Genomic DNA, 26,280 nt, shown 5'->3' on the forward strand with positions numbered 1-26,280 from the left:
ATATTGTCACTGTATATAAAACAATTTTTGTTTATAAATACAATTATATAGTTTTTTCGTGCTGAAAAAAAATATATATGTCACATGGCTATCGTTATTTCGGGATAAAAAATATATTAATGTAACCATCTAAGATAGTTAAGATAGTCCTAAAACAAGTTTGCAATGAACTTGGGGTTAGCTAAAAACAAGAAAATAACCATGAGCAACCATAACCATATTTCCACAACCCCAAACTATTTTAACGCATAGTGCACCATAAAGTCGAAGCTCTTACGTGGTTAAAGGAAGATGGCAACCGTAGTAAGTTACTCTTTAAAAAAATTAACTTAAATGCTCAGATACAAACCGCGCCATTCTTGGCTTAAAAAATATAAAATGGATCTGAGCTAAACAAGGCACCGAAGAGTTATATGTTCCTTAAAAAGGACAATACAAATGTTTTAATTTTATCAGCTGAAGTTAGTGCGAGGAACATTAGCACAAATATAAATATAAATAATGTCAATTTGAATTTCAGCACTTGAAATGTGTAATAATACAATAAATTACAATTTACAAAGCCTCCATTTTTAAAATCCACAACACAGATGTGTTGAATTAAGCAAGTTCCGGTCCTCGCGCCCTTTCAGAAATGATCGAATTGCCAGATGTTCTGAAGCATACGTCATGAAGGATACTAAGACGAAGCCGCCTCCTATCATCATAGCCAATCTGTGTAGAGCAAATTTAGAACCATTATATTTCACCCGGCTCGTGTGAGAGATTACAGTATAAACAATTGCAAGTAAATGAGAATAGTAAATGCTAAATAAAACATGCCATAGTCAATTGAAACTCGAAAACCCAAAATAAGGAACGAATTCCAAAATACAGTATACATTTGGCCACCGTGTAAAGAGAAGATTCACAACTGTCACACTTGATAGCCAAGCATCTCTTGTACTGTGGTGTTATTGTTAACTAGGATTGATTTGAAGTAAACATGCACCCGGGCTTCCTCTGCACAATGTGATCTGTGGAAAAAGAAGATTGATTCTTGCACTATATGCAGTGATGCAAAACCATACATTTTCCATGAAAGTAATACAATATACAGAAAGCTCACCGTTGTAGAAAAGGTTATGTAACTGCATGCTTATCACAATAATTTCAAATTATAGTCTCCAAAGAGCACTAACATTTCATCAAATATTCAGCAATCATCTCAATACAGTAAAGTCATTAACCAAAGAGATGAATAACAGGAAGCATTTTAAGGAAATGACGACTTCATAATCTTAAATTTTTGGAATTTAATTAAAAGCTTACCTTTTCAGGGAAAAGCTTTACATCCCCACATGCTTGACAACTATACGCCATTGTGAATTGATAAAAGAGGCCCTCTATTTCAACCAGTTATGAATTAAACATACATTTGGGATGGGTGACGAAGTAGGCATAGCAGGACGAATTTTAAAGAGTATTCTAAAGCTTGGTAATTTAGTTCAGAGCTTACTAAGTTTGGATAACACTTCATATCCACATGCTTGACAGCTATATGCCATCATGAATTGAGAAAATGGGCCATTCGATTTCAACTGATTATAGATTCAACATATAGATTTGACCTGGGTATTGGTTCTTCACATAAACGCCTCCAAGACGAAGCATCTCTAATTGAGAAACTGTACCAGACCTCTCTTTCACCCAAGCTTCACCCATAGCTTAAACACTAACATATCACCTCACATAGGGAATATTTCAATTACAGAATTCTTGGCAGCTATTACTGCTTTGTCCCAATCATATAAGTTACAACTTAGTACTCTCATGCAGATTCCTCAAATGTGATAGCAAGACATTAGTTTTCTTAGACCAAAATAAAAGCCCTGATTTCAATATGTATGTCTTGACAGATTTTTCCAGCAATCAGAAGTACTCTAAGGCAAATTCCGAATAGCCCTCAATTCTGATAGCAAGATGTTAATTTTCTGACACCAATATAAAAGCCCTGCTTTCCATATGTATCTGTTGACAAAGATTTTGATCGATTTCTTCAGGACTGTTTTGGGCTGATTTGGATTGTTTTTGGAGGCCAAATTCACTGGGTTTGACCGAGTTGATTTGGAAGAATAATTCTGCTGATTTGACCAGCGTTGACTTTCTGGTTAGGGCATCCTGTTGACTGCGGTTTGACTAGACAGATTTGACTGTGTTTGGGCAAGTGAATTTTGTTTATTGTACTCTCTCTATCTGCTGAACTTTTGAAGAATAATAAGACTTGATAATAGGGTTGCCCACATTGGAGTTTTTCCATGGCATCCGCCAAATATTGTGTCCTCGTCTTGGCTTATCTTCATTTTTTTATTTATGTTCTATTTGAATTTACTATCATGTTAATGTGATTGCTAACCTGGAAATTGATATTAGGTTAATAAGAAAAATTGAAGTAAATTGCTCTTAAGCATAGAACATACCATTGTTATCTAAAATTAACATGGTATAAGAGTTGAGGTGAAGACAAAGCCCAAGCAAGAGTGAAAAGAGCAATCATTGAGAAGAGCAATCACTGAGACTTGTTGGACAAGGACAAGATTCAATGGCCTCTGCATCTTACTTCAAACTTGATTACAAGCTCAATGATAAGTCTGATTATCATGCATGGAAGATGTCTCTTGATTTCACTTTGGAAGAGCAGGGTGTTATGGACTATGTGCAAGGAAAGATTACTGAACCTCCTTCAAATGCATCGGTTGCCGCTAAAACAAAGTACAAGAAAGGTGAAGCCAAAGCTAAGAAGATCATCAGGGATTCTATTAACAAGCATTTGGTTGCATACATCTCCAGTGTTAACACATCTAAGGAGATGTACGACAGGTTGGTTGGCATGTTCAAGGTTAGCAATGCAAACCAAGTCTTCTTTCTCAAAAACAAGAAGCAGACACATGAAAGAAGGGAGAACCGCAAGATGTGTCGATGCCCGATGTTGAAGGACCAATGGATCCCATTGATCCACCTCCTCATAAGCCCTCCTCCTCAAAAAGGAGACCCTCATGGCTTAGGGAAACTCTCGAAGATGTTGAGAATCATATTGCTCCAAGGGGAACTTTTCGTGAAAGTAAGAAGCCGAATAGGTACCAAGGGTACTTAGCTACCATAAGCACCATTGTTCAAACTAAGCCTTGCACATTTGAAGAAGTTGTGAAGCACCAAGTTTGGAAGGATGCTATGAACGAAGAGTATGAGTCAATTATGAAGAATGATGTGGTCCTTAGACTCAAGGACAAATCCGTTGTCACCTCGAAATGGCTCTACAAGATCAAGCATGGAGCTGATGCAAATGTTGAAAAGTTCAAGGCCAAGTTTGTTGCTCGAGGCTTCTCTCAAAAGGAAGGTGTGGACTACGATGAGATATTTGCACCAATTGCCCTATATACCACCATCTGTTCAATTATAGCCCTTGCTACCTCGCAAGGACGGAACCTACACCAAATGCATGTCAAAACCGCCTTCTTACATGGTTCAATTAAGGAGGAAGTCTATGTAAAACCCGAGGGGTTCGAAGTTCAAGATCGTAAGACACATGTATGCTGGTTAAAGAAAGCCCTCTATAGGTTGAAGCAAGCTCCCCGAGCTTGGTATGAAAGAATTGATAGCTATCTAATGAGCTGGGATTTATAAGAAGTGAAGTTGATTCGAACCTTTACTTTAAGGTTGAGAATCGCAGACCTCTCATCTTGGTACTTTATGTGGACGATCTCTTTCTGACAGGTGCAAACCCTCTCATTCATCAATGAAAGAGGGAGTTGGCTTCCGAGTTCGAGATGAAGGACTTAGGACTAATTCATTATTTCCTAGGGTTGGAGGTCTGCAAAAAGCTAGGTGATATTTTCCTTTCTCAAGGAAAATACATTGTGAAGCTACTTGAAATATTTGGGATGGTGGATTGCAACTCTGTGACTACTCTGATGGAACTTAACTTCAAGAAGTTATGCAGAAGTGTTGTTGGGCCCGATTTGGGAAATCCTTCTAAGTATCGCCAACTTGTGGGGGCCCTGATGTTCTTGGTGAACTCTCGTCCGGACTATGCTTTGCAGTGAATACATTGAGTCAGTTTCTGGTCGAGCCTCATCACATACATTGTATTGCTGTCAAGAATCTTCTGAGATATCTTTGAGGCACAATCACCTATGGACTGAGATACAATGTCGGGAATGTGAAGCTCCATGGTTATTATGTTGTTGGTTGGGCTAGCAGTGGGATCGCAAGAGCACATCGAGATGTTGCTTCTCACTAAGTTCTGCTTCGATATCCTGGACGAGTAGGAAGCAGAAATCGGTTACTTTGAGCACCGCCGAGGCCAAATATATTGCTGGTAGTATGGCCTCCTATGAAGTCGTTTGGTTGAGGAAGCTCTTTAAAAATATGAAATGTTACGAATTTAGAAATGCTACTAAATTATAAATTATAAATTATAAAATAGGAATTAAAAATGTTACTAAATTATAAATTAAAAATTAGAAAGACTACTAAATTAGGAATTAGAAATTAGAAATTTTACTAAATTAGAAATTAGAAATGTTACTAAATTAGAAATTATAAATGTTACTAAACTATAGTTGGACATGCACTGGAAAACACCATGATCTTCTGCGACAACCAAAGTGGGATTTGTCTTTTTGAGAATCTTGTGTTTCATAACCGCTCCAAGCATATTGATATTAGGTACCACATTATCCGGGATATGGTACAACGGGGAACAATAAGGCTCCGTCACATTGGCACTGATGATCAGGTTGCAGATATTCTTAAGAAACCCCTGGGGAAGGTCAAATTCTTAACCTTCCGTGAACGACTTAGAGTAGTGGAGAGACCCTCTTATGAGGGTCTCGTTTGAGTTGGATATTGAGCTCTGGGAGCTCCAAGGGAGCTTGGGGTACTTGGAGCGATGAGCGACCATAGGGTGAGTGGTTCACCTTCCCCTAGTGGTGCGTTGTGTAGAGGGTGAGTGGTTCACCTTCCCGTGTGATACCTCATGATGATTGAGATATGCATAGGATGAGTGGTTCACCTTCTCCAATGGCATATGAGCAGGATGAGTGGTTCACCTTCTCTTGTCAATACATCCTACCCATGTAGTCTGGGACTCATGGTATGTACCTCTCATCTAGCCAATGAGTTGGGAAATGAAGATAGGGACCATAGTACTACCGATGGACGCATCATGTACTACTGTACTCCCTATGCTAGGATGTTTGATATTGATCTGAGATCAATGGAGATTGACTTCGAGTCAGTGGAGAGTGGTATGATACACTCTCGATCATTCTTCTTCATTATTTCTTCATAGTTCAGCAGAGCAAAGCAGGGATGACAGGGATGGTACAGATTGTTAGATGGTTTGGCAGGTGGAGTTCTCCCTAGTTGAGAGGGAGTTTTAAATTTGGCAACTAGGGCCAAACTCCACCTTGGACAACTCATATGATGGAGATGATATTTTTGTTGGATTTCTCTTTCTGAGAGGTGTAGGATTGATCTAAAGATCATCTCATTCTGACATGTATAAATGGAATTATGAACTTGTTTCTTCTATGGTCAAATTGTCAAGGTCGGTCAGCAATCTAATGTAGGCTCAGAAGCCCAAAAGTCACATCTCTTCACCCTCAACGTTGCATATAAATAGGAGCATCTACCTCATTTGGACATTCATCATCTCACACATCTCTCTCTCTCTCTCTCCTCATCTAATTAGGTCGTACGAATTGTTGGGTAGTGTTCTTCTCCTCCACACGTAAGAAAGTTTGACTAGGGTTTTCTGATTTCTGCGTTGACCAAGTTGCAGTAGGTTTGAGCATCATTGACCTGGCAGCGTTTGACCTTGTTTGATTGCGATTTTTGTGGGGTTATCTCTGTTTGGCCAAGCTGCATTCTTCGACAGAGAAACCGAGATTTTCTATGTTATTTGACCACCGTTGACCGCAACAAGTTTGACCACAGGTTTCACTGTGCGTTGACCAAGTTTGACTAATTTCTTTAGGACTATTTTGGGCTGATTTGGACTATTTTTTGAGGCCAAATTGACTTGGTTTGACCAAGCTGATTTGGAGGAATAATTCTGTTGATTTGACCTGCGTTGACTTTTTGGTTAGGGCATCTTGTTGACTGTAGTTTGACTGGACAGATTTGACTGTGTTAGGGCAAGTGAATTTTGTATATTGGGGCTTTTCCCTAACATCCGCCAAATATTGTGTGCTCTTGTCTTGGCTTGTCTTCTGCTTTTTGCTTATGTTCTATCTACGTTTACTATCATGTTAATGTGATTGCTAATCTGGAAATTGATATTGGGCTAATAAGAAAAATAGAAGTAAATTGCTCTTAAGCATAGAACATACCATTTGTTATCTAAAATTAACATTATGCTAAGTTACATTAGCAACTTGCTCACACTAGAGCAAGTGCCTAAGGAGACTATGGGTGACTTCTACACACCTAGAAACATAGACCTATATAGAAGGACCTACCTAAGCTACAAACATCAACACTCCCTCTTAGCGAGTAATGTACTTCTACCACCTAGAACTAGCTCTGATCCTAGACATGCATCCACTACGATGGTTGCTCTCTCTGAACTAGAAGAGACTTTCCTTCTATCATCCATGAAGAGAAGCTCCTTGTGAACTTGTTCTTAGAAGCCTCCTGCTCCTGAACATCTTATGAGGTGATCTCGTACAACAATACCACCTTCACATACTTGGGGGAATCTGTAGACCACTCCTCCCCTCCTTAACCTAAAGGTTGACTACCTCTAAACTTCTCAACCTTCAAAGCAACCTGCACCCTGTTTTCTGTCACTAATCTACTTCTCCCTATGCTAAGTCCTTCTAGCACGCTCAAGAAATATGTTGGTTTATAGATCCACTAAGATCTCCCTTGTGGATCAATCTCAACACTTAGAGACATCCACGAAACTATATTGCCATATCCTCCACTGGTACGATCTCCTCTCTTCCTCTAAGAACTGACCTTTACTAGACCTACTGGAAAACCGTGTTGGTACTATCCTTCATACCATGCTCTATCAGCCACTACCAGCTCGTGACTATCACAGCAAATCCCTTGCCCAATGACTTCTTGTTGGCCATTGCATCTTGCAACTACTTGATCATGCCCACCGCAGCACTCTGCCTGCAACAAGATTCTCTATTCTACTTTGTGGTACTACATGCACTAGACCCTCCAACTCCCTTTGTGACTGGCCCATCCATAGCTCGTATTATGCACCAATGCGCCCTACAGCCCTACTCATGGTCAACTTGCGACAGCTAGTAAAAGCTTGTATGTGACCCAACTACGACCACACTTTGTGGTCCACTTCTTCTGCTACAGGTTGCCTCGCACAGACCTCCCTGTGTCGCTTCTTGTGCGACTGCCTACTGTGGTGGATGCAAATTTTGTCAACTAGCGGTCTTGGCCCTCAACCCATACAGCACAACTGCCCTACATGACCACCCTTGCATGTTGATTTCCATGCCTTCTATGTTTCCACACATTTCCCTACCACCAGTGTCGCACCCTCACCGGCCTGACTCGACTACTTGATGACCCCCAATGTTTTATTTTCCATTTTCAGCCAGCAACTAGCCTATCCTCCACCACAATTGCTAGCCCCACTATTTATTATTTTTATTTCTTTTAAAATTTTCCCCTGTATAATGCTTTCTTTGCAAACTCCAACAGTGTCAACTATCGCCCTGTGCTCCTAACGCAAGCTTCCAACCTGTCGACCTTACTCCTCAACTTGCACAGCCCATGCCTAATCTGACTGCACAATAGCATTTCCTTGCGACCAAATCTTGACCCTTTGTGCCTAATTCAGCTTTGTCCCCTGCAGTGTTGTCCTCTTGTGCACCTGTGCCAATTGGTCGACAGTGTTCTGCAGTAGCCAACCTCAACAGCTAAATCTCCTTTGTCGGTCGATGCCCCTGCTATCTCTTTCACCGTTCCTCAACTGTCACAGCACTCCCAACTCCCCACCCTCCCCTCCGCCCCCCACCTCAACTCCATTTCAACGGTTGCTTGTGGCAGCAAGGTAGGTCGTCAGACCTATAGGCCACCTAGTCTGTTGATTTTTGGTAGTATCGGATGTGCTCTAGCCATGAAAATTGGTGGAGAGCCTAAGGCGCATGAGATATCCAAGACCCAGAAATCGTTTTGAGAAATTCCACCCAGATGGAGAGATATTAAAATAATTAATATTTTTAATGTGACCCTAAGTCTAAACTTAGGAAAATTAAAATATTAAAGTGTATTAATATAATATGGGTGCGAAAGTTCTAGCCCCAAGGGTTACCTCAACTGGTTAAGTCCCTGTTGTTAAGTGCCTCGTCGATCGGGAGGTCACAGGATCAATTCTCCTCAACGCCCTTGGGGTTAGGCCCTTCTAGTCTGGCCAAAGGGCTTTAAAAGATTCCCTTCGGGGTCGATCTGCCCAAATTTTCCCGTGGATGTAACGGCCACCCAGTGTCTGTGAACCACAACGTAAAAAAATTATGGGTGAGAAAGTTTTAAATAACAAGGATCAAGCCAAATCTAATCTTAGTTGTTGATTAGGGACTTAATCTCACTCGTTGAATCGTCAACAGGAAAAGTATAAGAGAAGGCTTGAGGGTCAGTTGGAGAGATACCAAGTTGATCAAGAATTCGATTTTCTGGGACGGGGTTTGCTAAGAAATCGAGTTAGTGATCTGTTGCAACAAGGGGCAATTAGGCAGAAGGCCGAGAATACATATCAGAGAGGCAGAGAAAGTGTCGGAGAGACAGTGTAGGGCCTTGGAAAGTTGATGCAGAGGCAACAAAGACTGAAGCAAACGCTGAGGAGGCCAGCGCAGGTGACGCAGAAGCAGCAGAGGCTAGCAGAGTTGATGCTGGGTTGAAGAGGCAACGTTGAGGAACTTTCGTGGGGCAAACTGGGAGCTGAGAGGCAGACACAACGCAAGAAAGGGTGACACAGTTCCAGAGAATCTTGGAGCAGCTTTCGCTATCCAGCTAAGGAATTGTCAAAGTTGTTGTGGGATCAATCATCCGGTAGCTAATCAGCCGAAATATTTGTCTCCGAGGAGAGGTACTTCTGCCAAGGAAATTCTCTGAAGGGTGAGCCATTTCTGGCACCCTAGTTGCATTTATAAAACTGCATAATAATAAAACCCTCATATCTGTTGCACCGGTTTTCCCGCATTGTGTTTTTCCGAGGACAATTGTCCAAAAATAACGGTGTCCCTTATGTGATTGTCTCAGTTATTTCAGTTGTTGATTTGTATATGTGTTGAGGCTGCATTTGTGTTTATTTCTATATTTATATATATAAATAACTTGTTAATGGAAAGAACAAGTAGGAGATAATAAACCAGATAATGCAATAGGGATTTCTAATCTATCAGACTTAGAAATTTCAACATAGTCAACCCCCACTCACTTTTCTTTTCTTTTATTTTTGTTAATATTTTTTAATTTCTTTTTTGCGTTTACAAACCACACTAATAAAAAGATTAAGAAATTAAAAAAATCGAACTTGGACCCCTATCTCGTGCATACCATTGTATGGTCAAGATTTCAGTCACTTCAAAAATTTTGCTTGTACGATCACAGTTTAACCTGGCCCTGGCGACCCACCACGAACCTAGAACCTTGAGATCGCTTCTCAAAGATCTAGCTCTAATGCCATGTTAGATTCCGCTAAACCTAGCACCTGGTAATTATTAACCTAGCAGATTGTAGATCTATTGAATAACTTACACTGCTAGGTTCTTAACATTCACTGGAAGCAAAAACCAAAATAACTAATCTCAGAAAATGACACATAAATTATGCCCAATAAAAGTTTTTTATTAATACTTCAAACTTACTTGGGCTCTCATCCTAGGATAATGGCCCAACTGAGAAATAACAAACAACCCTGGATCTGATCTAGTTGATCAACCCTCCTTGGTTGATTTGGATCTCCTTGCTGCCCTTCCTCGAACCCAACACCCATTGAGAAGACTCTCAATCTTTCGTTGTTGTAGTGTGTCTTTCCCCTCTCCCTAGCCTTGCTTTTATAAATTTACATTGAGCTAAATCCCTAACTCTAATCTCCAAAGTAACTGACGACCGAGATTAAATATCACCTCACTTGAGATCAACGGTTGAGATTAAAACATATTCACTAAAGTAATTTTCTTTACTTTTCCAAAGTCTCTTTAGCTCAATAAGCCAAGATAATAATATGTGATTTTCCTAAGTTAGACTTAGGCTAAGTTACATTAGCAACTTGCTCACACTAGCAAGTACCTAAGGAGACAATGAGACTTCTATGCTCCCAGACACATAGGCCTGTGCAGAAGTACCTACCTGAGCTACAAACATCAACAAAAGCCAAACATGCGTTAGGAGTCAAGACTGGTCTGAGTCTGTGACTATGGCTTATGAGAGGGGAATGAATGACAAGAGTCGTCTGGTCTAGTCTCTGTTCACTATGAGCTAGGAGAGAAAACAATGGATGTGGCCAAAGTGAGAAGACTTGGACAATGGAATGCAATGCTAGGCAAGAGGAAGGAAAGAATGGACTGCACATGGTTTAGGTTTGGATTTAGAATTAGCTCTCTTATTTTTCCATTTTTCTTTTTTTTTAACCCCCAAAAAAAACGAACCTCAACAATTTTTAACAATTTCCAGCCGAACTACAACGAATTTAATCGCAAACATGTTCGAATTTGAATTTACCTTGAAGCTCACTACGAAGTTCAGCAAGCTTCAATATTATTATTTGAAATCATTTAAAATTCAGAAGTTCAAGCATTATCCTAGAAAACTGTTGGGGCCAGGAAATTAAAAGTATCAAAAATGATGTCCCTACTCCTATTTTTGTCACCTAAAATTATTCAGAACTCCGACAAGATTTTCCAATTTTACAATGTAAACCTTTTTGTCAAGGTTTTTACACATCACACAACTCTCCCATGGTATCTTGTTTTCAAGCTCACCAATACCATCTCTCCAAAGGGCATTATGTTTTTATGTTTTCAAGCTCGTCGATACCCTCCCTCTGAATTGCATAAAGAATACTAGCAAAGCCAAAAATATAAACATTGAAACTATTAATCCATCCAAACGAAGAGAATCAAGAGTAAGCATTGCATAAATCACCCAGTTGAGCCAGCATTAAATTTCGAGTCAATTTTTCTATCCAAATTAATCATAAGAGACTTTTCTGAGCACTAGGTGATCATAGAATATAGAGAAAATGTATATATATATATATATATATATAATAACAAAATAATAATGATTAATTAGTGATTGGTATAAAAGAGGCATGTCTCTAAGGACATAACCATTCATGAAGGGGCAACTGCCTAGGTATATAAGCGGGCCCTCAGTTGTATCATCATCATACCTTCTGTACATCCAACATTTGTATATATAATTATTACTTGTCCTATCATGGATATTTATATATTTCAGAGATTCAAAATATTCCGCTGTGTATACAAACCCTGTTCGTAACATTGGTACCAAAGTGTAAACAAACTTTGTTCATAACAGAAAACAAGTAGAATACACAAGCAAATAATCACAGCAATTCACATCTGTCTACAACAAGTCTGTTTTCCAAATAGAAGAATATACAAATCTTAGAATACAGAAATCCAAGCACAGCCTTAAGCAAGCTGCCAATTTCAAATTTGTAATATCTTCTACATTTTTTACACAAATTCCTTGTTGCTTTTAGCCCAAAGGGTTAGCTCGACGAGTTGTCACCAATGTTGCTGGGCATTCACCTAATTCCATGCCAACAGGTGCTATGTTTGAATCTCCTTGGATGAGGTACATATCCCACACCAACCAGTTTACTAAGGATGTGATCCACTAATGTATGGAAGTATCTCTTGGAATTTCCCACAAGGTTTTCCTTCCAAAAAATAAATGTCATGTTGCATTTCCCATGACATTTTAAACTCAATATGTGATTTCCCTTTACAGAAACTGAGCTTTGCAACCAAAAAAATCACACCTTAAATAAAAAAAATAAACGTGGCATCAAATATATCCACTTACCGCAGAAACAGTGCTGTAACTCCAAAGATAAATGGCAAACTAGGTATGAGCATAGCCAATACTGCCATTCCCACTCCAAAATAAAATGCTGCAGCATCACAACTAGAATTGTGTCGTTGATGACCTGTACCCCATTTAAATCATAGAAGCCATGTAAACTTACAGCCAAATAAGCAATTGACGAAATACCCTATATGTTCTCAAAAACTGAAACAGATAGAGCTCATTTTCACGTATCCAGTACAAATGTCCTTGTCATGTATAAATATCAAATACACACCTTTACCAGAATCGTATTCGGGAGAATCAGAAGAGCCCCCAGTAAATGTACCAGAAGCAGACGCTTTTCCCCATGCATTAACCACATCCAGATACTTGCCAAAAATCATCATAAAAAGAAAGAAAGACCACTCATAAGCTAGCACAATTCCAGTCCATGGCATTACCTATGAGAAAAACAAGATGACATCAATCCTTAGTTTAGTCCATTGTTGCATATGCAGGATTTTTAAGTTCTAATCCATAAACTAAATGAAAAGGTTTTCGATAACAACTTGTCTTATAACAAATTATAGGAAGATAAATCTGTTAGTTCATACCTGCCTTGGTACAAGGAAAGCTCCTATGCCAACAGATACTGCTACAGCAAGAAAGGAAACAAATATCGACAAAACACCAAGATAAGGTGGTAGCTTATGAGCATTTGTGGAGCCTCCCAAACCATTTATATACTGCATAAGAACGAACAATTCAGTATCTAGTTCTACTGTAACAAAGTAACAGTATTCAACAATGAAAATTTCATCCCTAAAGTTCTTGCCAAAGCTTCCAGATGAAGTGAAAAGTCATAAAGCATGCATTAGTCATTTATATGTCAATAAGAGAAATTACAAGGGAACAAAGTTACAAACAAAATTAAATACTTTATTACTATGAAATACTTTTCCATTGATATATTTAAATATTTGTATTGATACTCTCATATAGTTTTTAATCATTTTAATATTATTTTCATATAGTTTTAATTTTCTCTTTATTTTCATATTAGCATGGCATTCAAAATTTCCCTAGGATGTGCTTCTCCTTTGGTCAAGGAAGCTTCGGATTGGCCCTTTGGGGAGACTGAGGAATGAAGTTATCACCACTATAGGAAAGTGTTTATTTTACATCTTGGTCAGAAATAGTCAGGTCTGACAGAATCGGCTTTTAGGGAGACAGACAAATGAAATAAGTTATAGCCCCAGTCAAGGAAACTTGGGATAGGCCCTTTAGGGAGACCAAGAAATGAAATAAATTACCTCCCCTACAGGAAAGTGCTTATTTGCCCCTCAGCCAGAAATAGTCGAGCCTGACAGAATAGGCTTTTATTTGGGCATATGCTGGTAAGGTTAAGTAATAGCAAGGTAGGTGGCAGCCTGGTATGGGGAAGGTGGTTTCCCTGGTACGCATAGATAGAAAGGTAGTTTCTATGCTCTCTAATTCACCCAAGTAGGCATCCATCATAAGAAGGTCAACGATGTACAAAAGGCTTGTTAAAGTAATTCTCCTTCCCTTTCCTTAAGCACTAGGCTGAACCAAAAGAGATTAGGGTTTCCCCCAAAGGCTACTCTCCAGTAACAACCTAGTGTATGCTAGCCGTTTATTAGAAGGGTATCTTGAACTCACGATTTATCAGGTGGCCATCAAAAAAGAAAGTGTTGAAATTTGGTACCAGAGGACAGGTGGTTCCCTTAGGCTTTGATCTTTGGCATAGGGAAAAGTGTCCAAAAGAATTTAATTTTTTCTCCTAAAGTAACTTTATGATTTTTATAAAGTTAAATCTAATTTAAAAATTACTTTAAGTGATAAAATTACTAAGTCTAATTTTAAAGTGACTTTTATAAAGTCAATGAAAAATTAGAAAGGAAAAGTGACTTTGGAAATAAATGACTAAGTGGGTCTTTTTTAAAGTGGGTGAATTAAAAAATAAAAAGTGAGATTTAAATGATCATTTAATCTCAGCCTTAGATCTCAATCTATTTCAGCCATTGGATTTAGGGATCACCCAAAAGTCACTTGGGGTTAGATTAAAGGAGGAAAAGGTCATTCATTCTTTCATGAGCAGATTGAGAGAAGGAGAGCAAGAGAGTAAGGGAGATTTTTGGACAGTGAGCTGCGAAGTTTCAGCAGAGCGGAGTTTCAGCAAAGCGGAGTTTCAGCAGGGCGGAGTTTCTGCAAGTCTGTACAACGGAGTTTCAGCAGGGCGGAGTTTCAACAACGCGGAGTTTCAGCAAGGTTGAGATAAGTTGTAAAAGTTTGCTTGCTGATTTTTGCTAAATATTTCTCTTACTGTAAAAAGGCATTTTCCAGAAATAAAGAAGAGCTCTCAAACTGGTTTTTCCCCAAGAGTTGTAAGGGGTTTTTCCATGGTCACATTGACCAAAAATCTCAATGTTTAAATGTGTTTTAATGGCTGTTTATTACTGCTGATTTTTAATTCTGCAATTTCCAGCATTCTGTAAAATTTCAAGAATTTGTGTTTTCAGCAATATTTATTTTTCTCAGCTTGTTGAATGTATGGTTATGGGAAAAGGCATTTAACTACATGGGAGAAATAAGGAGAAACTAAAAACCGGGGTGGGAAAACAAAAATTTCTACATGGTATCAGAGCTTGAATGTTGAATGACAGTTTGGGACAGCAAAAGGGAAAATTACAGCTGCTGATTTTTCACTCAGAAAATTCCAGCAAGCTGATTTTTTCATAAACAGCAGTTTTATCTTTACTACAGCAGTGCTATTTTTCAGTTTTAGGACAGCAAGATGTCATTAGGATTGAGAGTGGAGGATAGGTTGGATGGGCATACAAATTACAGCGTTTGGAAGGAGAGAATGCAGAGTATCTTTGAGGAGGCAAAAGTCTGGGATATCATGGTGCATACCACACAGAACCCTGTTGTTGTGCCTACTGATGCTACTCAGTTGACAGCCTATAATAAAAAAAACAACAAGGGTAAGAGGCTGATTCTAGACAGAATCAAAGACCATTGCATTCCTCATTTGAGAGGAAAGAGCAATGCCCATGAGATGTGGACAGCATTGTCCAATCTCTCCCAGAGTACCAATGAGAACCGGAAGATGGTCCTGAAGGAAAAGCTGAAGAACATTAAGATGGGTAATGATAGTGCAGCTGGATATCTCACAAAGATTACTAATGTGAGAGATGAGTTGGCAGCAATTGGAGAGGCCATTCCACCCACTGAGTTGGTGCAGGTTGCAGTGAATGGCATCCCTCGTTCATAGTTGAACTTTGCTGATGGGGTTTGTGCACGTGAGACCCTTCCCACATGGGAGAGGTTTTGGGATGATTGCATTCAGACAAAGATCAGGAAAGATCAGCTTGGGGCAGCCAAGCCAGTTGAGCAAGATGAGGATGTAGCACTAGTGGCAGGACTCAGGAGGCAAGAAAGGCAAAGGGAAGAAGCGGGCTTCCACAAGCAGTGGCGGGGGCAAAGGCAAAGGTAAAGGTAAACAGGGGAACACACAGAAGGACTATTCCAAGGTGAAGTGTTGGAATTGTCAAAAGATGGGACACTATGCAATTGTGTGTCCGGAGAAAAAGAAGAAGAAGGGGAAGAACCAAGACGTGGCAACTTCAGCAGAGATTGAGGATTTTGCAGGTTGTTTTGACCGGGAGTTTGCATTCACTACGTGTGCGTCCTCTAGTGCAGGATCACCTACCACACAGGTTCAGAGGGAGCATGCTTTTCCCTCAATTAGCGGAGCATCTTCAAGTATCTGGTATGTGGACAGTGGGGCTTCACATCATATGACAGGAGTCCGCGAGTACTTCTCAGAGCTTTCAGAGAGTGGCACTGATATTGAGGTAGTACTCGGCGATGACATAGTTGTTAGAGTAGTCGGGGTGGGGACACTGACATTTCAGAGGTAGTCCAAACCTCCTTTGAAAGTGTCAGATGTTCTTTATGTGCCAGGGATGAGGAAGAACCTCATATCTGTCTCAGCTTTGGAGGACAAAGGATATGAGGTACTGTTCAGGGGAGGACAGGTGTTGATGTATCCCAGGGGCACTCCAGCTGATTCAGCTAGACTGATAGGTGTACGCCATGCAAAGGTGTACAAGTTTGCATTCCAGCCCCTTTTGGCATTGAGCAGTAGTATCGACAGCAGAGCTAGCAGTTCTGAGCTGTGTGAGATTTAGCACCGCAAAATGGGACATATGTATCATGGAGCCTTGAGGACATTGCGGGAGATCACTACAAGTGTGCCAGATTTCAGTACTGATCACTTGATACTTGCAGAGGTTGTGCGATGGGCAAGTTTTCCAAATCCCCTTTTCCCAGCAGTGACAGCAGAGCGACTGGGATACTTGATTTGATTCATTCTGATGTGAGCGGTCGGATGCCTCATGTTTCCTTGAGTGGATATGAGTACTATGTTTTATTCATTGATGATCACTCCAGGAGGACCTGGATTTATTTCTTGAACACCAAGAGTGAGGTCTTCAAGCGGTTTCAGGAGTTCAGAGCTCTTGTGGAGACACAGACAGGTCGGAAGATCAAGTCCCTGAGGTCGGACAATGGAGGAGAGTACACCCTTGGAGAGTTTGTTGATTATTGTGCGGAGGCAGGCATTAGGAGGGAGTTCACTGTTCCTTACAACCCCCAGCAGAACGGGGTTGCGGAGAGGAAGAACATATCCATCATAGGGGTTGCCAAAGCCATGTTACATGATCAGGGGTTGCCATTGTTCTTGTGGGTAGAGGCCTGCAACACAACTGTTTACTTGCAGAACAAGAGTCTTCATCGTGCCTTGGGGCACATGACTCCGGAGGAGACTTTCTCTGGGAAAAAGCCTGATATTGGTCATCTTCATATCTTTGGATGCATTACATACTCCTATATACCCAAGGAGAAGAGGACCAAACTAGATCCCACCGCAGAGAAGGATATCTTTGTGGGCTACAGGATCAGGAGGATCCAGGTCCGTCAGTGAGCAGTGGCTCACCGAGCCAGACAGCATGCAGAGAAGTTCACTAGGAAGTCCACTAATGGACAGTTCACACGGTAAGCTTCTACAAGGTGACAGACACTCAGGAGTTTACAGGACACCATGCTGAGAAAGATAGGACACCTTGAGAGATGCCACATCTGTTGCTGAGCCGAAGAGGCTGGTTAGAGAGAGTAGACCACCTGAGAGGTTTTGTAGCTATATGGAAATGGTTACCAGCATCCTTGACTCTGAGCCTTCTAGCTATGAGGAGGCAACTAGCCAGCAGGTCTGGAGAGAGGCCATGCAGGAGGAGTATTCTTCTATCATGAAGAAAGATGTTTGGGAAGTGGTGCCGAGGCCTGAGGGGCAAGTTTGCCAAATCCCCTTTTCCCAATAGTGACAACAGAGTGACTGGGATTCTTGATTTGATTCATTCCGATGTGAGCGGTCGGATGTCTCATGTTTCCTTGAGTGGATATGAGTACTATGTTTTATTCATTGATGACCACTCCAGGAGAACCTGGATTTATTTCTTGAAGACCAAGAGTGAGGTCTTCAAGCGGTTTTAGGAGTTTAGAGCTCTTGTGTAGACACAGACAGGTCAGAAGATCAAGTCCCTGAGGTCAGACAATGGGGGAGAGTACACCCTTGGAGATTTTGTTGACTATTGTGCTGAGGCAGGCATTAGGAGGGAGTTCATTGTTCCTTACAACCCCCAGCAGAACGGGGTTGCGGAGAGGAAGAACAGATCCATCGGAGGGGCTGCCAAAGCCATGTTACATGATCAGGGGTTGCCATTGTTCTTGTGGGCAAAGGCCTGCAACACAGCTATTTATTTATAGAACAGGAGCCCGCATCGTGCCTTGGGGCACATGACTCCGGAGGAGGCTTTTTCTGGGAAGAAGCCTGATATTGGTCATCTTCGTATCTTTGGGTGCATTACATACTCCTACATACCCAAGGAGAAGAGGACCAAACTAGAGCCCACCGCAATGAAGGGTATCTTTGTGGGCTACAGTGAGACCTCAAACGCCTTTCGGATTTACATTCCTACATAGAGGAAAGTTGTTGTCAGGCGGGATGTGAAGTTCGAGGAGGACAGGGCCTTTAGGAGATCACGGGAGTTAGAGTATCTGGATCAGCCAGACCCTCAGCATCAGTTGAGTCAATCACAGGGATCCAGTGGGCAGGGATCAGGAGGATCCGGAGGTACATCTATGAGTATGTCAGGTCCGTTAGTGAGCAGTGGCTCGCCGAGCCAGAGGGGTGGTGCTCCGGGTAGCATGCATAGCAGTTCACAGAGCAGTTCACTAGGGAGTCCACTGATGGACAGTTCACACGGTACCTCAGCTTCTACAGGTTCAGGTGCAGGCAAGAGGACATCAGAGAAATAGTCAGGAGCTTAGGCTCCTGATGATGATGAGGAGGAGGAGTTTCATTCTCCAATGGGAGAAGTACGCTCAGGGAAAAGGAAGCCCAAGTGGCTTTAGGACACCTTGAGAGATGCCACATCTGTTGCTGAGCCTAAGAGGCCGGTCAGAGAGAGTATACCACTTGAGAGGTTTTGTAGCTATATGGAAATGGCTACCAGCATCCTTGACTCTGAGCCTTCTAGCTATGAGGAGGCAGCTAGCCAGCAGGTCTAGAGAGAGGCCATGTAGGAGGAGTATTCTTCTATCATGAAGAATGATGTTTGGGAGGTGGTGCCGAGGCTTGAGGGCAAATCCGTGGTTACTTCAAGATGGCTTTACAAGGTAAAGCATGTTGCAGATGGCAGCATTGAGAAATTCAAAGCAAGGTTTGGGGCTAGAGGGTTCTCCCAGGTAGAGGGAGTTGATTATGAGGAGACCTTCGCTCCCGTGGCTCGATATACTTCGATCTGCTCCATTATATCGATAGCAGCAGAGATGGGTTGGAAGATCCACCAGATGGATGTGAAGACCGCATTTCTCAATGGCTTCATACAGGAGGAGGTGTACATTGAGCAGCCACAGGGCTTTGAGGTGCATGGGAAGGAGTCCCATGTGTGCAGACTGAAGAAGGCCCTTTATGGCCTGAAGCAAGCTCCCAGAGCTTGGTACTCCAGGATAGATACATACTTGCAGGGAATGGGTTTCACAAGAAGTGAGGCAGATCCGAACCTTTACTTTATTGTGATTGATGAGGAGCCTCTCATTCTGGTGTTGTATGTGGATGACTTGGTCATTACAGGTGCAGAGAGACTCATAGAGCACTGCAAGAGAGATCTTGCGACGGAGTTTGAGATGAAGGACGTCGGCTTGATGCATTACTTTTTGGGCTTGGAGGTGTGGCAGGAGGATGAGCCTTTCTTCGTGGGGCAGGGGAAGTATATTGTGGACATCCTTAACAGATTCCACATGGAGGATTGTAGACCCATGTCGACACCGATGATCACCAACTGGAAGAAGCTTCATGCTTCAGATTCAGAGTTGTTGGATCCCACATTGTACAGGCAGTTGATTGGTTCCTTGATGTATTTGGTCAACACTAGACCAAATATCTGTTTTGCAGTCAACACGATGAGTCAGTTTAAGTGTGAGCCTAAGAAGGTTCACTGGGTGGTTGCAAAACACATTTTGTGGTACTTGCAGGGGACAGTGGATTATGGTCTGGACTACAGGCAGGGAGATGGAGTGAGATTGGCAGGATACACTGATTCTGATTGGGCAGGTTGTGCTTCTGATAGGAATAGCACTTCAGAGTGTTGTTTTGGGTTGGGTTCAGCAGTAGTGTCATGGTTCAGCCGGAAGCAGCAGTCAATAGCACTGAGTTCAGCGGAAGCAGAGTATATGGCAGCCAGTCTAACTAGTTGTGAGGCTATCTGGCTTCACAAGATGTTGTTTGGCTTATTTGGTCGGTCGTTGAGACCTTCAGTGATTTACTGTGATAATCAGAGTTGCATTAAACTCACGGAGAATCCAGTATTTCATGACAGGTCAAAGCATATCGGGATCAGATATCATTTCATCAGAGACTATGTTCAGAAGGGAGTTGTGAAGCTTGAGTATATTTCCACTGATGAGCAGGTTGCAGATATTCTTACCAAAGCCTTACCACGAGGCAAGCATGTCTACTTCAGAGACAAGATGGGTGTGGTGAGGAACACCTTCCTCGGTAAGAGGGAGTGTTGAAATTTGGTACCGAAGGACAGGTGGTTCCCTTAGGCTTTGATCTTTGGCCTAGGGAAAAGTGTCCAAAAAAAATTAATTTTTTCTCCTAAAGTAACTTTATAATTTTTATAAAGTTAAATCTAATTTAAAAGTGACTTTAAGTGATAAAGTTACTAAGTCTAATTTTAAAGTGACTTATAAAGTCAATGAAAAATTAGAAAGGAAAAGTGACTTTGGAAATAAATGACTAAGTGGGTCTTTATTAAAGTGGGGTGAATTAAAAAATAAAAAGTGAGATTTAAATGAGCATTTAATCTCAGCCTTAGATCTCAATCTATTTCAGCCATTGGATTTAGGGATCACCCAAAAGTCACTTGGGGTTAGATTAAAGGAGGAAAAGGTCATTCATTCTTTCATGAGCAGATTGAGAGAAGGAGAGCAAGAGAGCAAGGGAGATTTCTGGATAGTGAGCTGCGGAGTTTCAGCAGAGCGGAGTTTCAGCAGGGCAGAGTTTCTGCAAGTTTGTACAGCGGAGTTTCAGCAAGGCGGAGTTTCAGCAAGGCGGAGTTTCCGCAAGGCTGAGTTTCAGCAAGGCTGAGATAAGTTGTAAAAGTTTGCTTGCTGATTTTTGCTGAATATTTCTCTTACTGTAAAAAGGCATTTTCCATAAATAAAGAAGAGCTTTCAAACTGGTTTTCCCCAAGAGTTGTGGGGGTTTTTCCAGGGTCACATTGACCAAAAATCTCAGTGTTTAAATGTGTTTTAATGGTTGTTTATTACTGCTGATTTTTAATTCTGCAATTTCCAGCATTCTGTAAAATTTCCAGAATTTGTGTTTTCAGCAATATTTATTTTTTCCAGCTTGTTGAATGTATGGTTATGGGAAAGGGCATTTAACTACATGGGAGAAATAAAGAGAAACTGAAAACCGGGGTGGGAAAACAAAAATTTCTACAGAAAGGAGAAGTCATCTTTCCTCTCTCTACCATGAGGGAGAGCTTATTGTGTTCACACCATTTCAAGGTTTGATTTAACCCAAGCTATTGCATTGTCTGCCTTAATGATGGTGTTTCTGATCTCATTCATATTCCAATGGAGTTGGGGAAAGATAGATTTACATAGACAGAAGCTTATGCTTCATCCTTCTCTGTTGGCCCCCAGGAGGTATAGATAGATAGATAGGCCTACCTATCCCTCCAGGGGTGGGCAACAGAGTATGGTGAACCTTTCTTTCATCAGTCAAAAGAGTGCACAAGTTGAGGGAGAATGTCCCTTGACAATATCCCCATAACAATTTTAGCCTGATAATTTTAACATATGTTTATCAAAACATATTAAACATTTTTTGTAGGGAAAGATGCACAAGAGCTGCAATCAGATAAGTGCCTTCTAATTAACACAACCACAACCATGCATGCACTAAATCCAATTTGCGGCAAACACTTACCAGGATTGAAATACCACTAGTATTAGAAATTATTACAGGACGATTTTCCATGAAATTGTTAAGTTAAATTCAGTATTTTTTTCTACTATTGTAAGATTAGTTGTTTTTTATACTATTTGAATGTTCTCATGTGTGATTAATAGTAATAATAGAAAATACTTCGTAAACAATAGCAATGTAAGTATGCACATGGGGGTAGTTGTTGATTGTGATCGATGCATTGATTCCCTTTTTTCCTAATATAGTGCATATGCCCACAATCCACCCACATACAAGCACTTAGCCACACCCAAGGCAAAGACTTGTTTAAAAAAATAGAGACAATTTTCCATCAATATTAATGTAATATTGTTTATATATCTCTATTACTGTTTTGATATTATTACCATATTTGTTTTATCTGTGGTGCAAGCATGTGCAGTGGGAAGAACACGCATAACAACCATTTCCCATGAAAGTATTCTTTCTTGATATTATCTAATACATTTTTTATTTCATATTGGATTGATATTTCTTTTATATGTTGGGAAGTTTGTGCATTGTGCAAGGCATTGGACACGTATGAACGAAACTCACCACATTTAGGACATACTTTTATATATTTCTTTGATATATTCTAGTATCTGATGCAAAAGAGCCATCTCCTACCACACTATCTAGGCAAAGTTTAAAGCCCACCCCTTTGAACTCGAGGTCAATTTCCATCTAGTGTCATTTCTTCATAGAGCTCTGATATTCGGGAACATGGTGTCTAGGAGGGATCGCTATCCCTATCTCAAACTTTGTTCTTTCAAGGATATCGCCTCGTCCAGCCCCCATTAGCATACCAGTGTTTGGTTGTCAAAGGCTTCTTGTTAATTTTAGGTATGTTCTATGCTTAGAGCAATTTATTTCAATTTTCACAGTTAGCTCAACATCTTTTCCAGATTAGCAATCACATCAGCATTAAAGTAAACTGCAGATAGAACATCAAAATAAATCGCAGAAGACGTGCCAAGACAAGAGGACACAAGATGTGGCGCTAGCCAAGGACAAACCCCAATGTGGGGAAACCCTTGATCAATTCTTCTTATATGTTCTTCAATAGTTCAGCAGAGAGAAAGAGAGAGAGAGAGATAGTACATTTACAACAAAAGTCAACACTTCAACTTTCTAGATAAGAGAATCAATCATCTCTACATGAGATCAGTTGAAGACGTGCTGCTTCAACTGATTCTCCAAGGTGACTCCTTCACCTGTCATTGTGTTGCATCTCATCCATATGCTGCACCTCACCGTGCTGCACCATGTTGCACTCATCATCACAGTGTTGGATCTAGTGACCATGCTATGCACTTCATGTTGTTGTTCTCATCACGGATCTGCACCTCATCATCAGTTGCACCTGTCACTGTGTTACACCCAATCATACACTCAAGGCATACTCAATACATCATCATCATCATGATGCAATACCTTGTTGCTACGCTACTCACATCATGCTGCTGCAATACTTCTGTTGCTCTTATCATACAACGTCCACTTTGCTGCAAATGTATATCAGCCTTAGCTGCTTGCTATGGCTTGCAGCCTAGCAAAGCAGCTAGGCTATAGTTACAGATTTCTTCAAGCAGTCCCAAACTAGACCCTAGATAGCAACTTAGCCCTCTGACTTCTAATCTAATAACAGCTGCTCCCAAACGTACCTCATTCATGCTTTTGACCGGCAGTGAGATAGTTGTAGTTGTGGCTAGATGTGACAGCGGATGAGAGCATCTTCACGTCTCAGATTAGGGCCTCTTTAGGCCTCCTTACTGCGGCTTGAGAAACTCTTCACCATGTCATTCAAGTTACTTCTAGACCTTCCTTTGACACTGTCCCTGTGCATCCTAACACTATGGTATGACTGCGGCTAGGGCACTCTTGAATACACTTCCTTTTGACTGTGTCTAGAGCTATTTAAGACCTCCTCTTTCCAGCGTGTTTGAGTCCTTCTCTTGCTGCATACAACCCTTAATGATGCCAGATTATATCTCCTAGGAGGACTGCGGTTAGGGCAGCATAGAGCCCTTCTTTTGCTGCGGAATAAGGCCAGCATTTAGAGTGCATCCGGACTTTGACTAGGGCTACACAGAACTGCAGCTAGGTCTCTTTTAGACCAGGGTGTAGACCTTCCTTTGACACTGTCCCTATGCATCATAAGGCTATGGTATGACTGCGGCTAGGGCACTCTTGAATACACTTCCTTTTGACTGTGTCTAGAGCTATTTAAGATCTCCTATTTCCAGCGTGTTTGAGTCCTTCTCTTGCTGCATAGAACCCTTAATGACAGTGGATTATATCTCCTAGGAGGACTGCGGTTAGGGCAACGTAGAGCCCTTCTTTTCCTGCAGAATAAGGCCAGCATTTAGAGTGCATCCGGACTGTGACTAAGGCTACAGAGAACTGCAGCTAGGTCTCTTTTAGACCAGGGTGTAGACCTCTCCTCAGGACAGCAGATAGGGGACTGCTTCTAGGGCCAGGACAGCGGCCATATTGTGGCTAAGACACTTCCTTAAGTGTTGCGGCTAGGAGACTGTGTTAAGGTCATCTCCATAGGGTCATCCATGACAATGTTAGGCTGTAACCAAGATTTCTCTAGGACAAAGTTTAGGTCTCTCTGCGTTTAGGGCATGACAGCGTTAGAACCCTTGTTCCATGACTGTGATAGGAGGCTTCTTCATTAAGCAGCGTTAGGGCTTTATTTCCATGCCAGCGTAGGTGTTTCTCCATGATAACAGTAAGGCTTCTTCCATGGTTGCATTAGGTTTCTCCATTAGAGCAACGTAGAGCCTATTCTCCCATCACTGCATTTAGATCTAGGGCATTTTTTCTTAGGGCAGCGTATATCCTAGGGCACTCCCTCTAGATCTCATCTTCATCAAACCCAAAACAAGAAGAAGAGAGATCACAAGAGTGAGTGTGTCAAATACCTTAAAGTCCTCTTCTATTTATACTAAAACGTAGAGCACAAGAGGGGGTTATTTGGTTGCTGGCCGACCTTGACGAATTGTCCCATAACACAAATAAATTCATATCTCCATGAATACTTATCGGAATCGGATGATCTTTAGATCAATCCTACACCTCTCGGTGAGAGGGTTCCGAGAAAAATATCAGCTGCCATAAATAAGATGACCCACATGGAGTTTGGCCCTTGTTTCCAATTTTAACACTTCTTGACTTCCTCAATGCTTGGCCATCTCTCCAAAGCATCTACCTCATTTCAAGCATTCACTAATACCACGTATCACCTATTGTCATCTAAGCAAGACCTTAATCAAGTTATTAAAGAGGATATTTATAGGTAGTATATACATAGTCCAAAGTTCAAACAACTTGGATAACACATTAGAAGGGTTGTGGTCTGGCGTTTTACATGGAGCACTCTATGATGCCAAGGATTGGCTTTATTTTTCCACCTTCCTTACACACAAACATTGAATGTATACCCTCAAGAACCCCTAGACTAGTGCCAGGGGGGTCCTCATGGACTCTCAATGGAGATCAACCACCACCTTCCACAGTCAGACAAGATCAACCAACTTTTCCATCTATAATAGCCAGAGGTGAAGGTACATCTCATTTTCTGATGTTGCCTATAATACGAGATCAAAAGTAGATATCATTGTGTATTCTTGATACTCGAACGTTACCTTTCCCTCTTTGCTATCCTAACCAAAGATACCTTACTCTCTTTGTGAGAGGTAGTACACACCTCAATCTTTAAAATTCCAACACTTGAGGGGACACACGGACCAAAGTTTGAGGGGGAGTGGAGAAGTGGAAGAGTGATGTTTGCTAGCGTAACAAAACAATGCACCACGTAATAGCTGGCAAGAAATAGTTGGGCAAAGAAAATGCCAATGTTTTTCCTGTTTCCACGATGTTAGTGAATGGAAGTTGAGCAGTGTCATAGGAGACGAGGGGCCTCAAGGAAAAGACAAGATGCAAGCAAAATCGGAAAGAGAACAAGAGGGAAAACAGAGAACTCGAGGGGAAATGTGAAGCATGAACATGGGACCAAGCAAGAGTTGTGACTTTAGTCCCGAGGTTGTGGTCCAACAACTACGTGTTGAGGTTTGGTCCCCACAAGTCCCACGGTCCAATCCCGGGCAGGACTATGCACGCCTAAGGGCTACTACAGGTGTGATTTCTTCAGTTAAAAAGAAAAAAGCAAGAATTGCAACTGAGATTTTACTCAGACATTTGGGTTGTTATTCCCTGTGTTGATACGATGGGCCACTAGACTGGGAGCATAGAAGCAAGCACTGGAGAGGCAATACAGCTCGGCGCTCTAAAACTTTAGTGTTTTCCCCTTTAATGGTACATTGAGGTTGTTGGACTGTAGTGTCCAATCCAGGATGGTCAGTGGGAGGATCAATGTAGAATTGGACTACAAATGCTTGATGTAAGAGATGATAAACCACTCGGGCACTTGTTGTAAGGTTGGTAAACCACTAGAAAGGGTAGCTAAACCACTATGGTACTTGTTGAAAAGAGTTGATAAATCATTAAGTGCTTGCTGAGTAAGTTAATAAACCACTTAGTAATTGCTAAGTAAGATGATAACCCACCTTGACGGTGGGCTATAGACTCCTGTAGTGCTTGCCTTGAAA

At 41.2% G+C, this 26,280-nt stretch overlaps 1 protein-coding gene across 1 annotated transcript in view; it reads right to left on the reverse strand.

Annotated features, from left to right (window-relative positions):
- Window positions 1–342: 342 nt before the first annotated feature.
- PGSIP6 (plant glycogenin-like starch initiation protein 6) overlaps window positions 343–26,280 on the reverse strand; it is a 92,453-nt gene continuing 66,515 nt past the window's right edge. The window contains exons 8-11 of the mRNA XM_089460561.1: window positions 12,675–12,806; window positions 12,356–12,521; window positions 12,076–12,199; window positions 343–714 (exon numbers count right to left, since the gene is read on the reverse strand). Coding sequence (XP_089316687.1) covers window positions 573–714; window positions 12,076–12,199; window positions 12,356–12,521; window positions 12,675–12,806 — 564 coding nt within the window. The 3' untranslated portion in view covers window positions 343–572. The remainder of the gene's footprint in view (window positions 715–12,075; window positions 12,200–12,355; window positions 12,522–12,674; window positions 12,807–26,280) is intronic.

Source organism: Pinus tabuliformis, chromosome 7 (genome assembly GCF_031772625.1).
Source record: "Pinus tabuliformis cultivar Carrire ecotype Pingquan chromosome 7, CPIR1, whole genome shotgun sequence".
Taxonomy (NCBI): Eukaryota; Viridiplantae; Streptophyta; class Pinopsida; order Pinales; family Pinaceae; genus Pinus; species Pinus tabuliformis.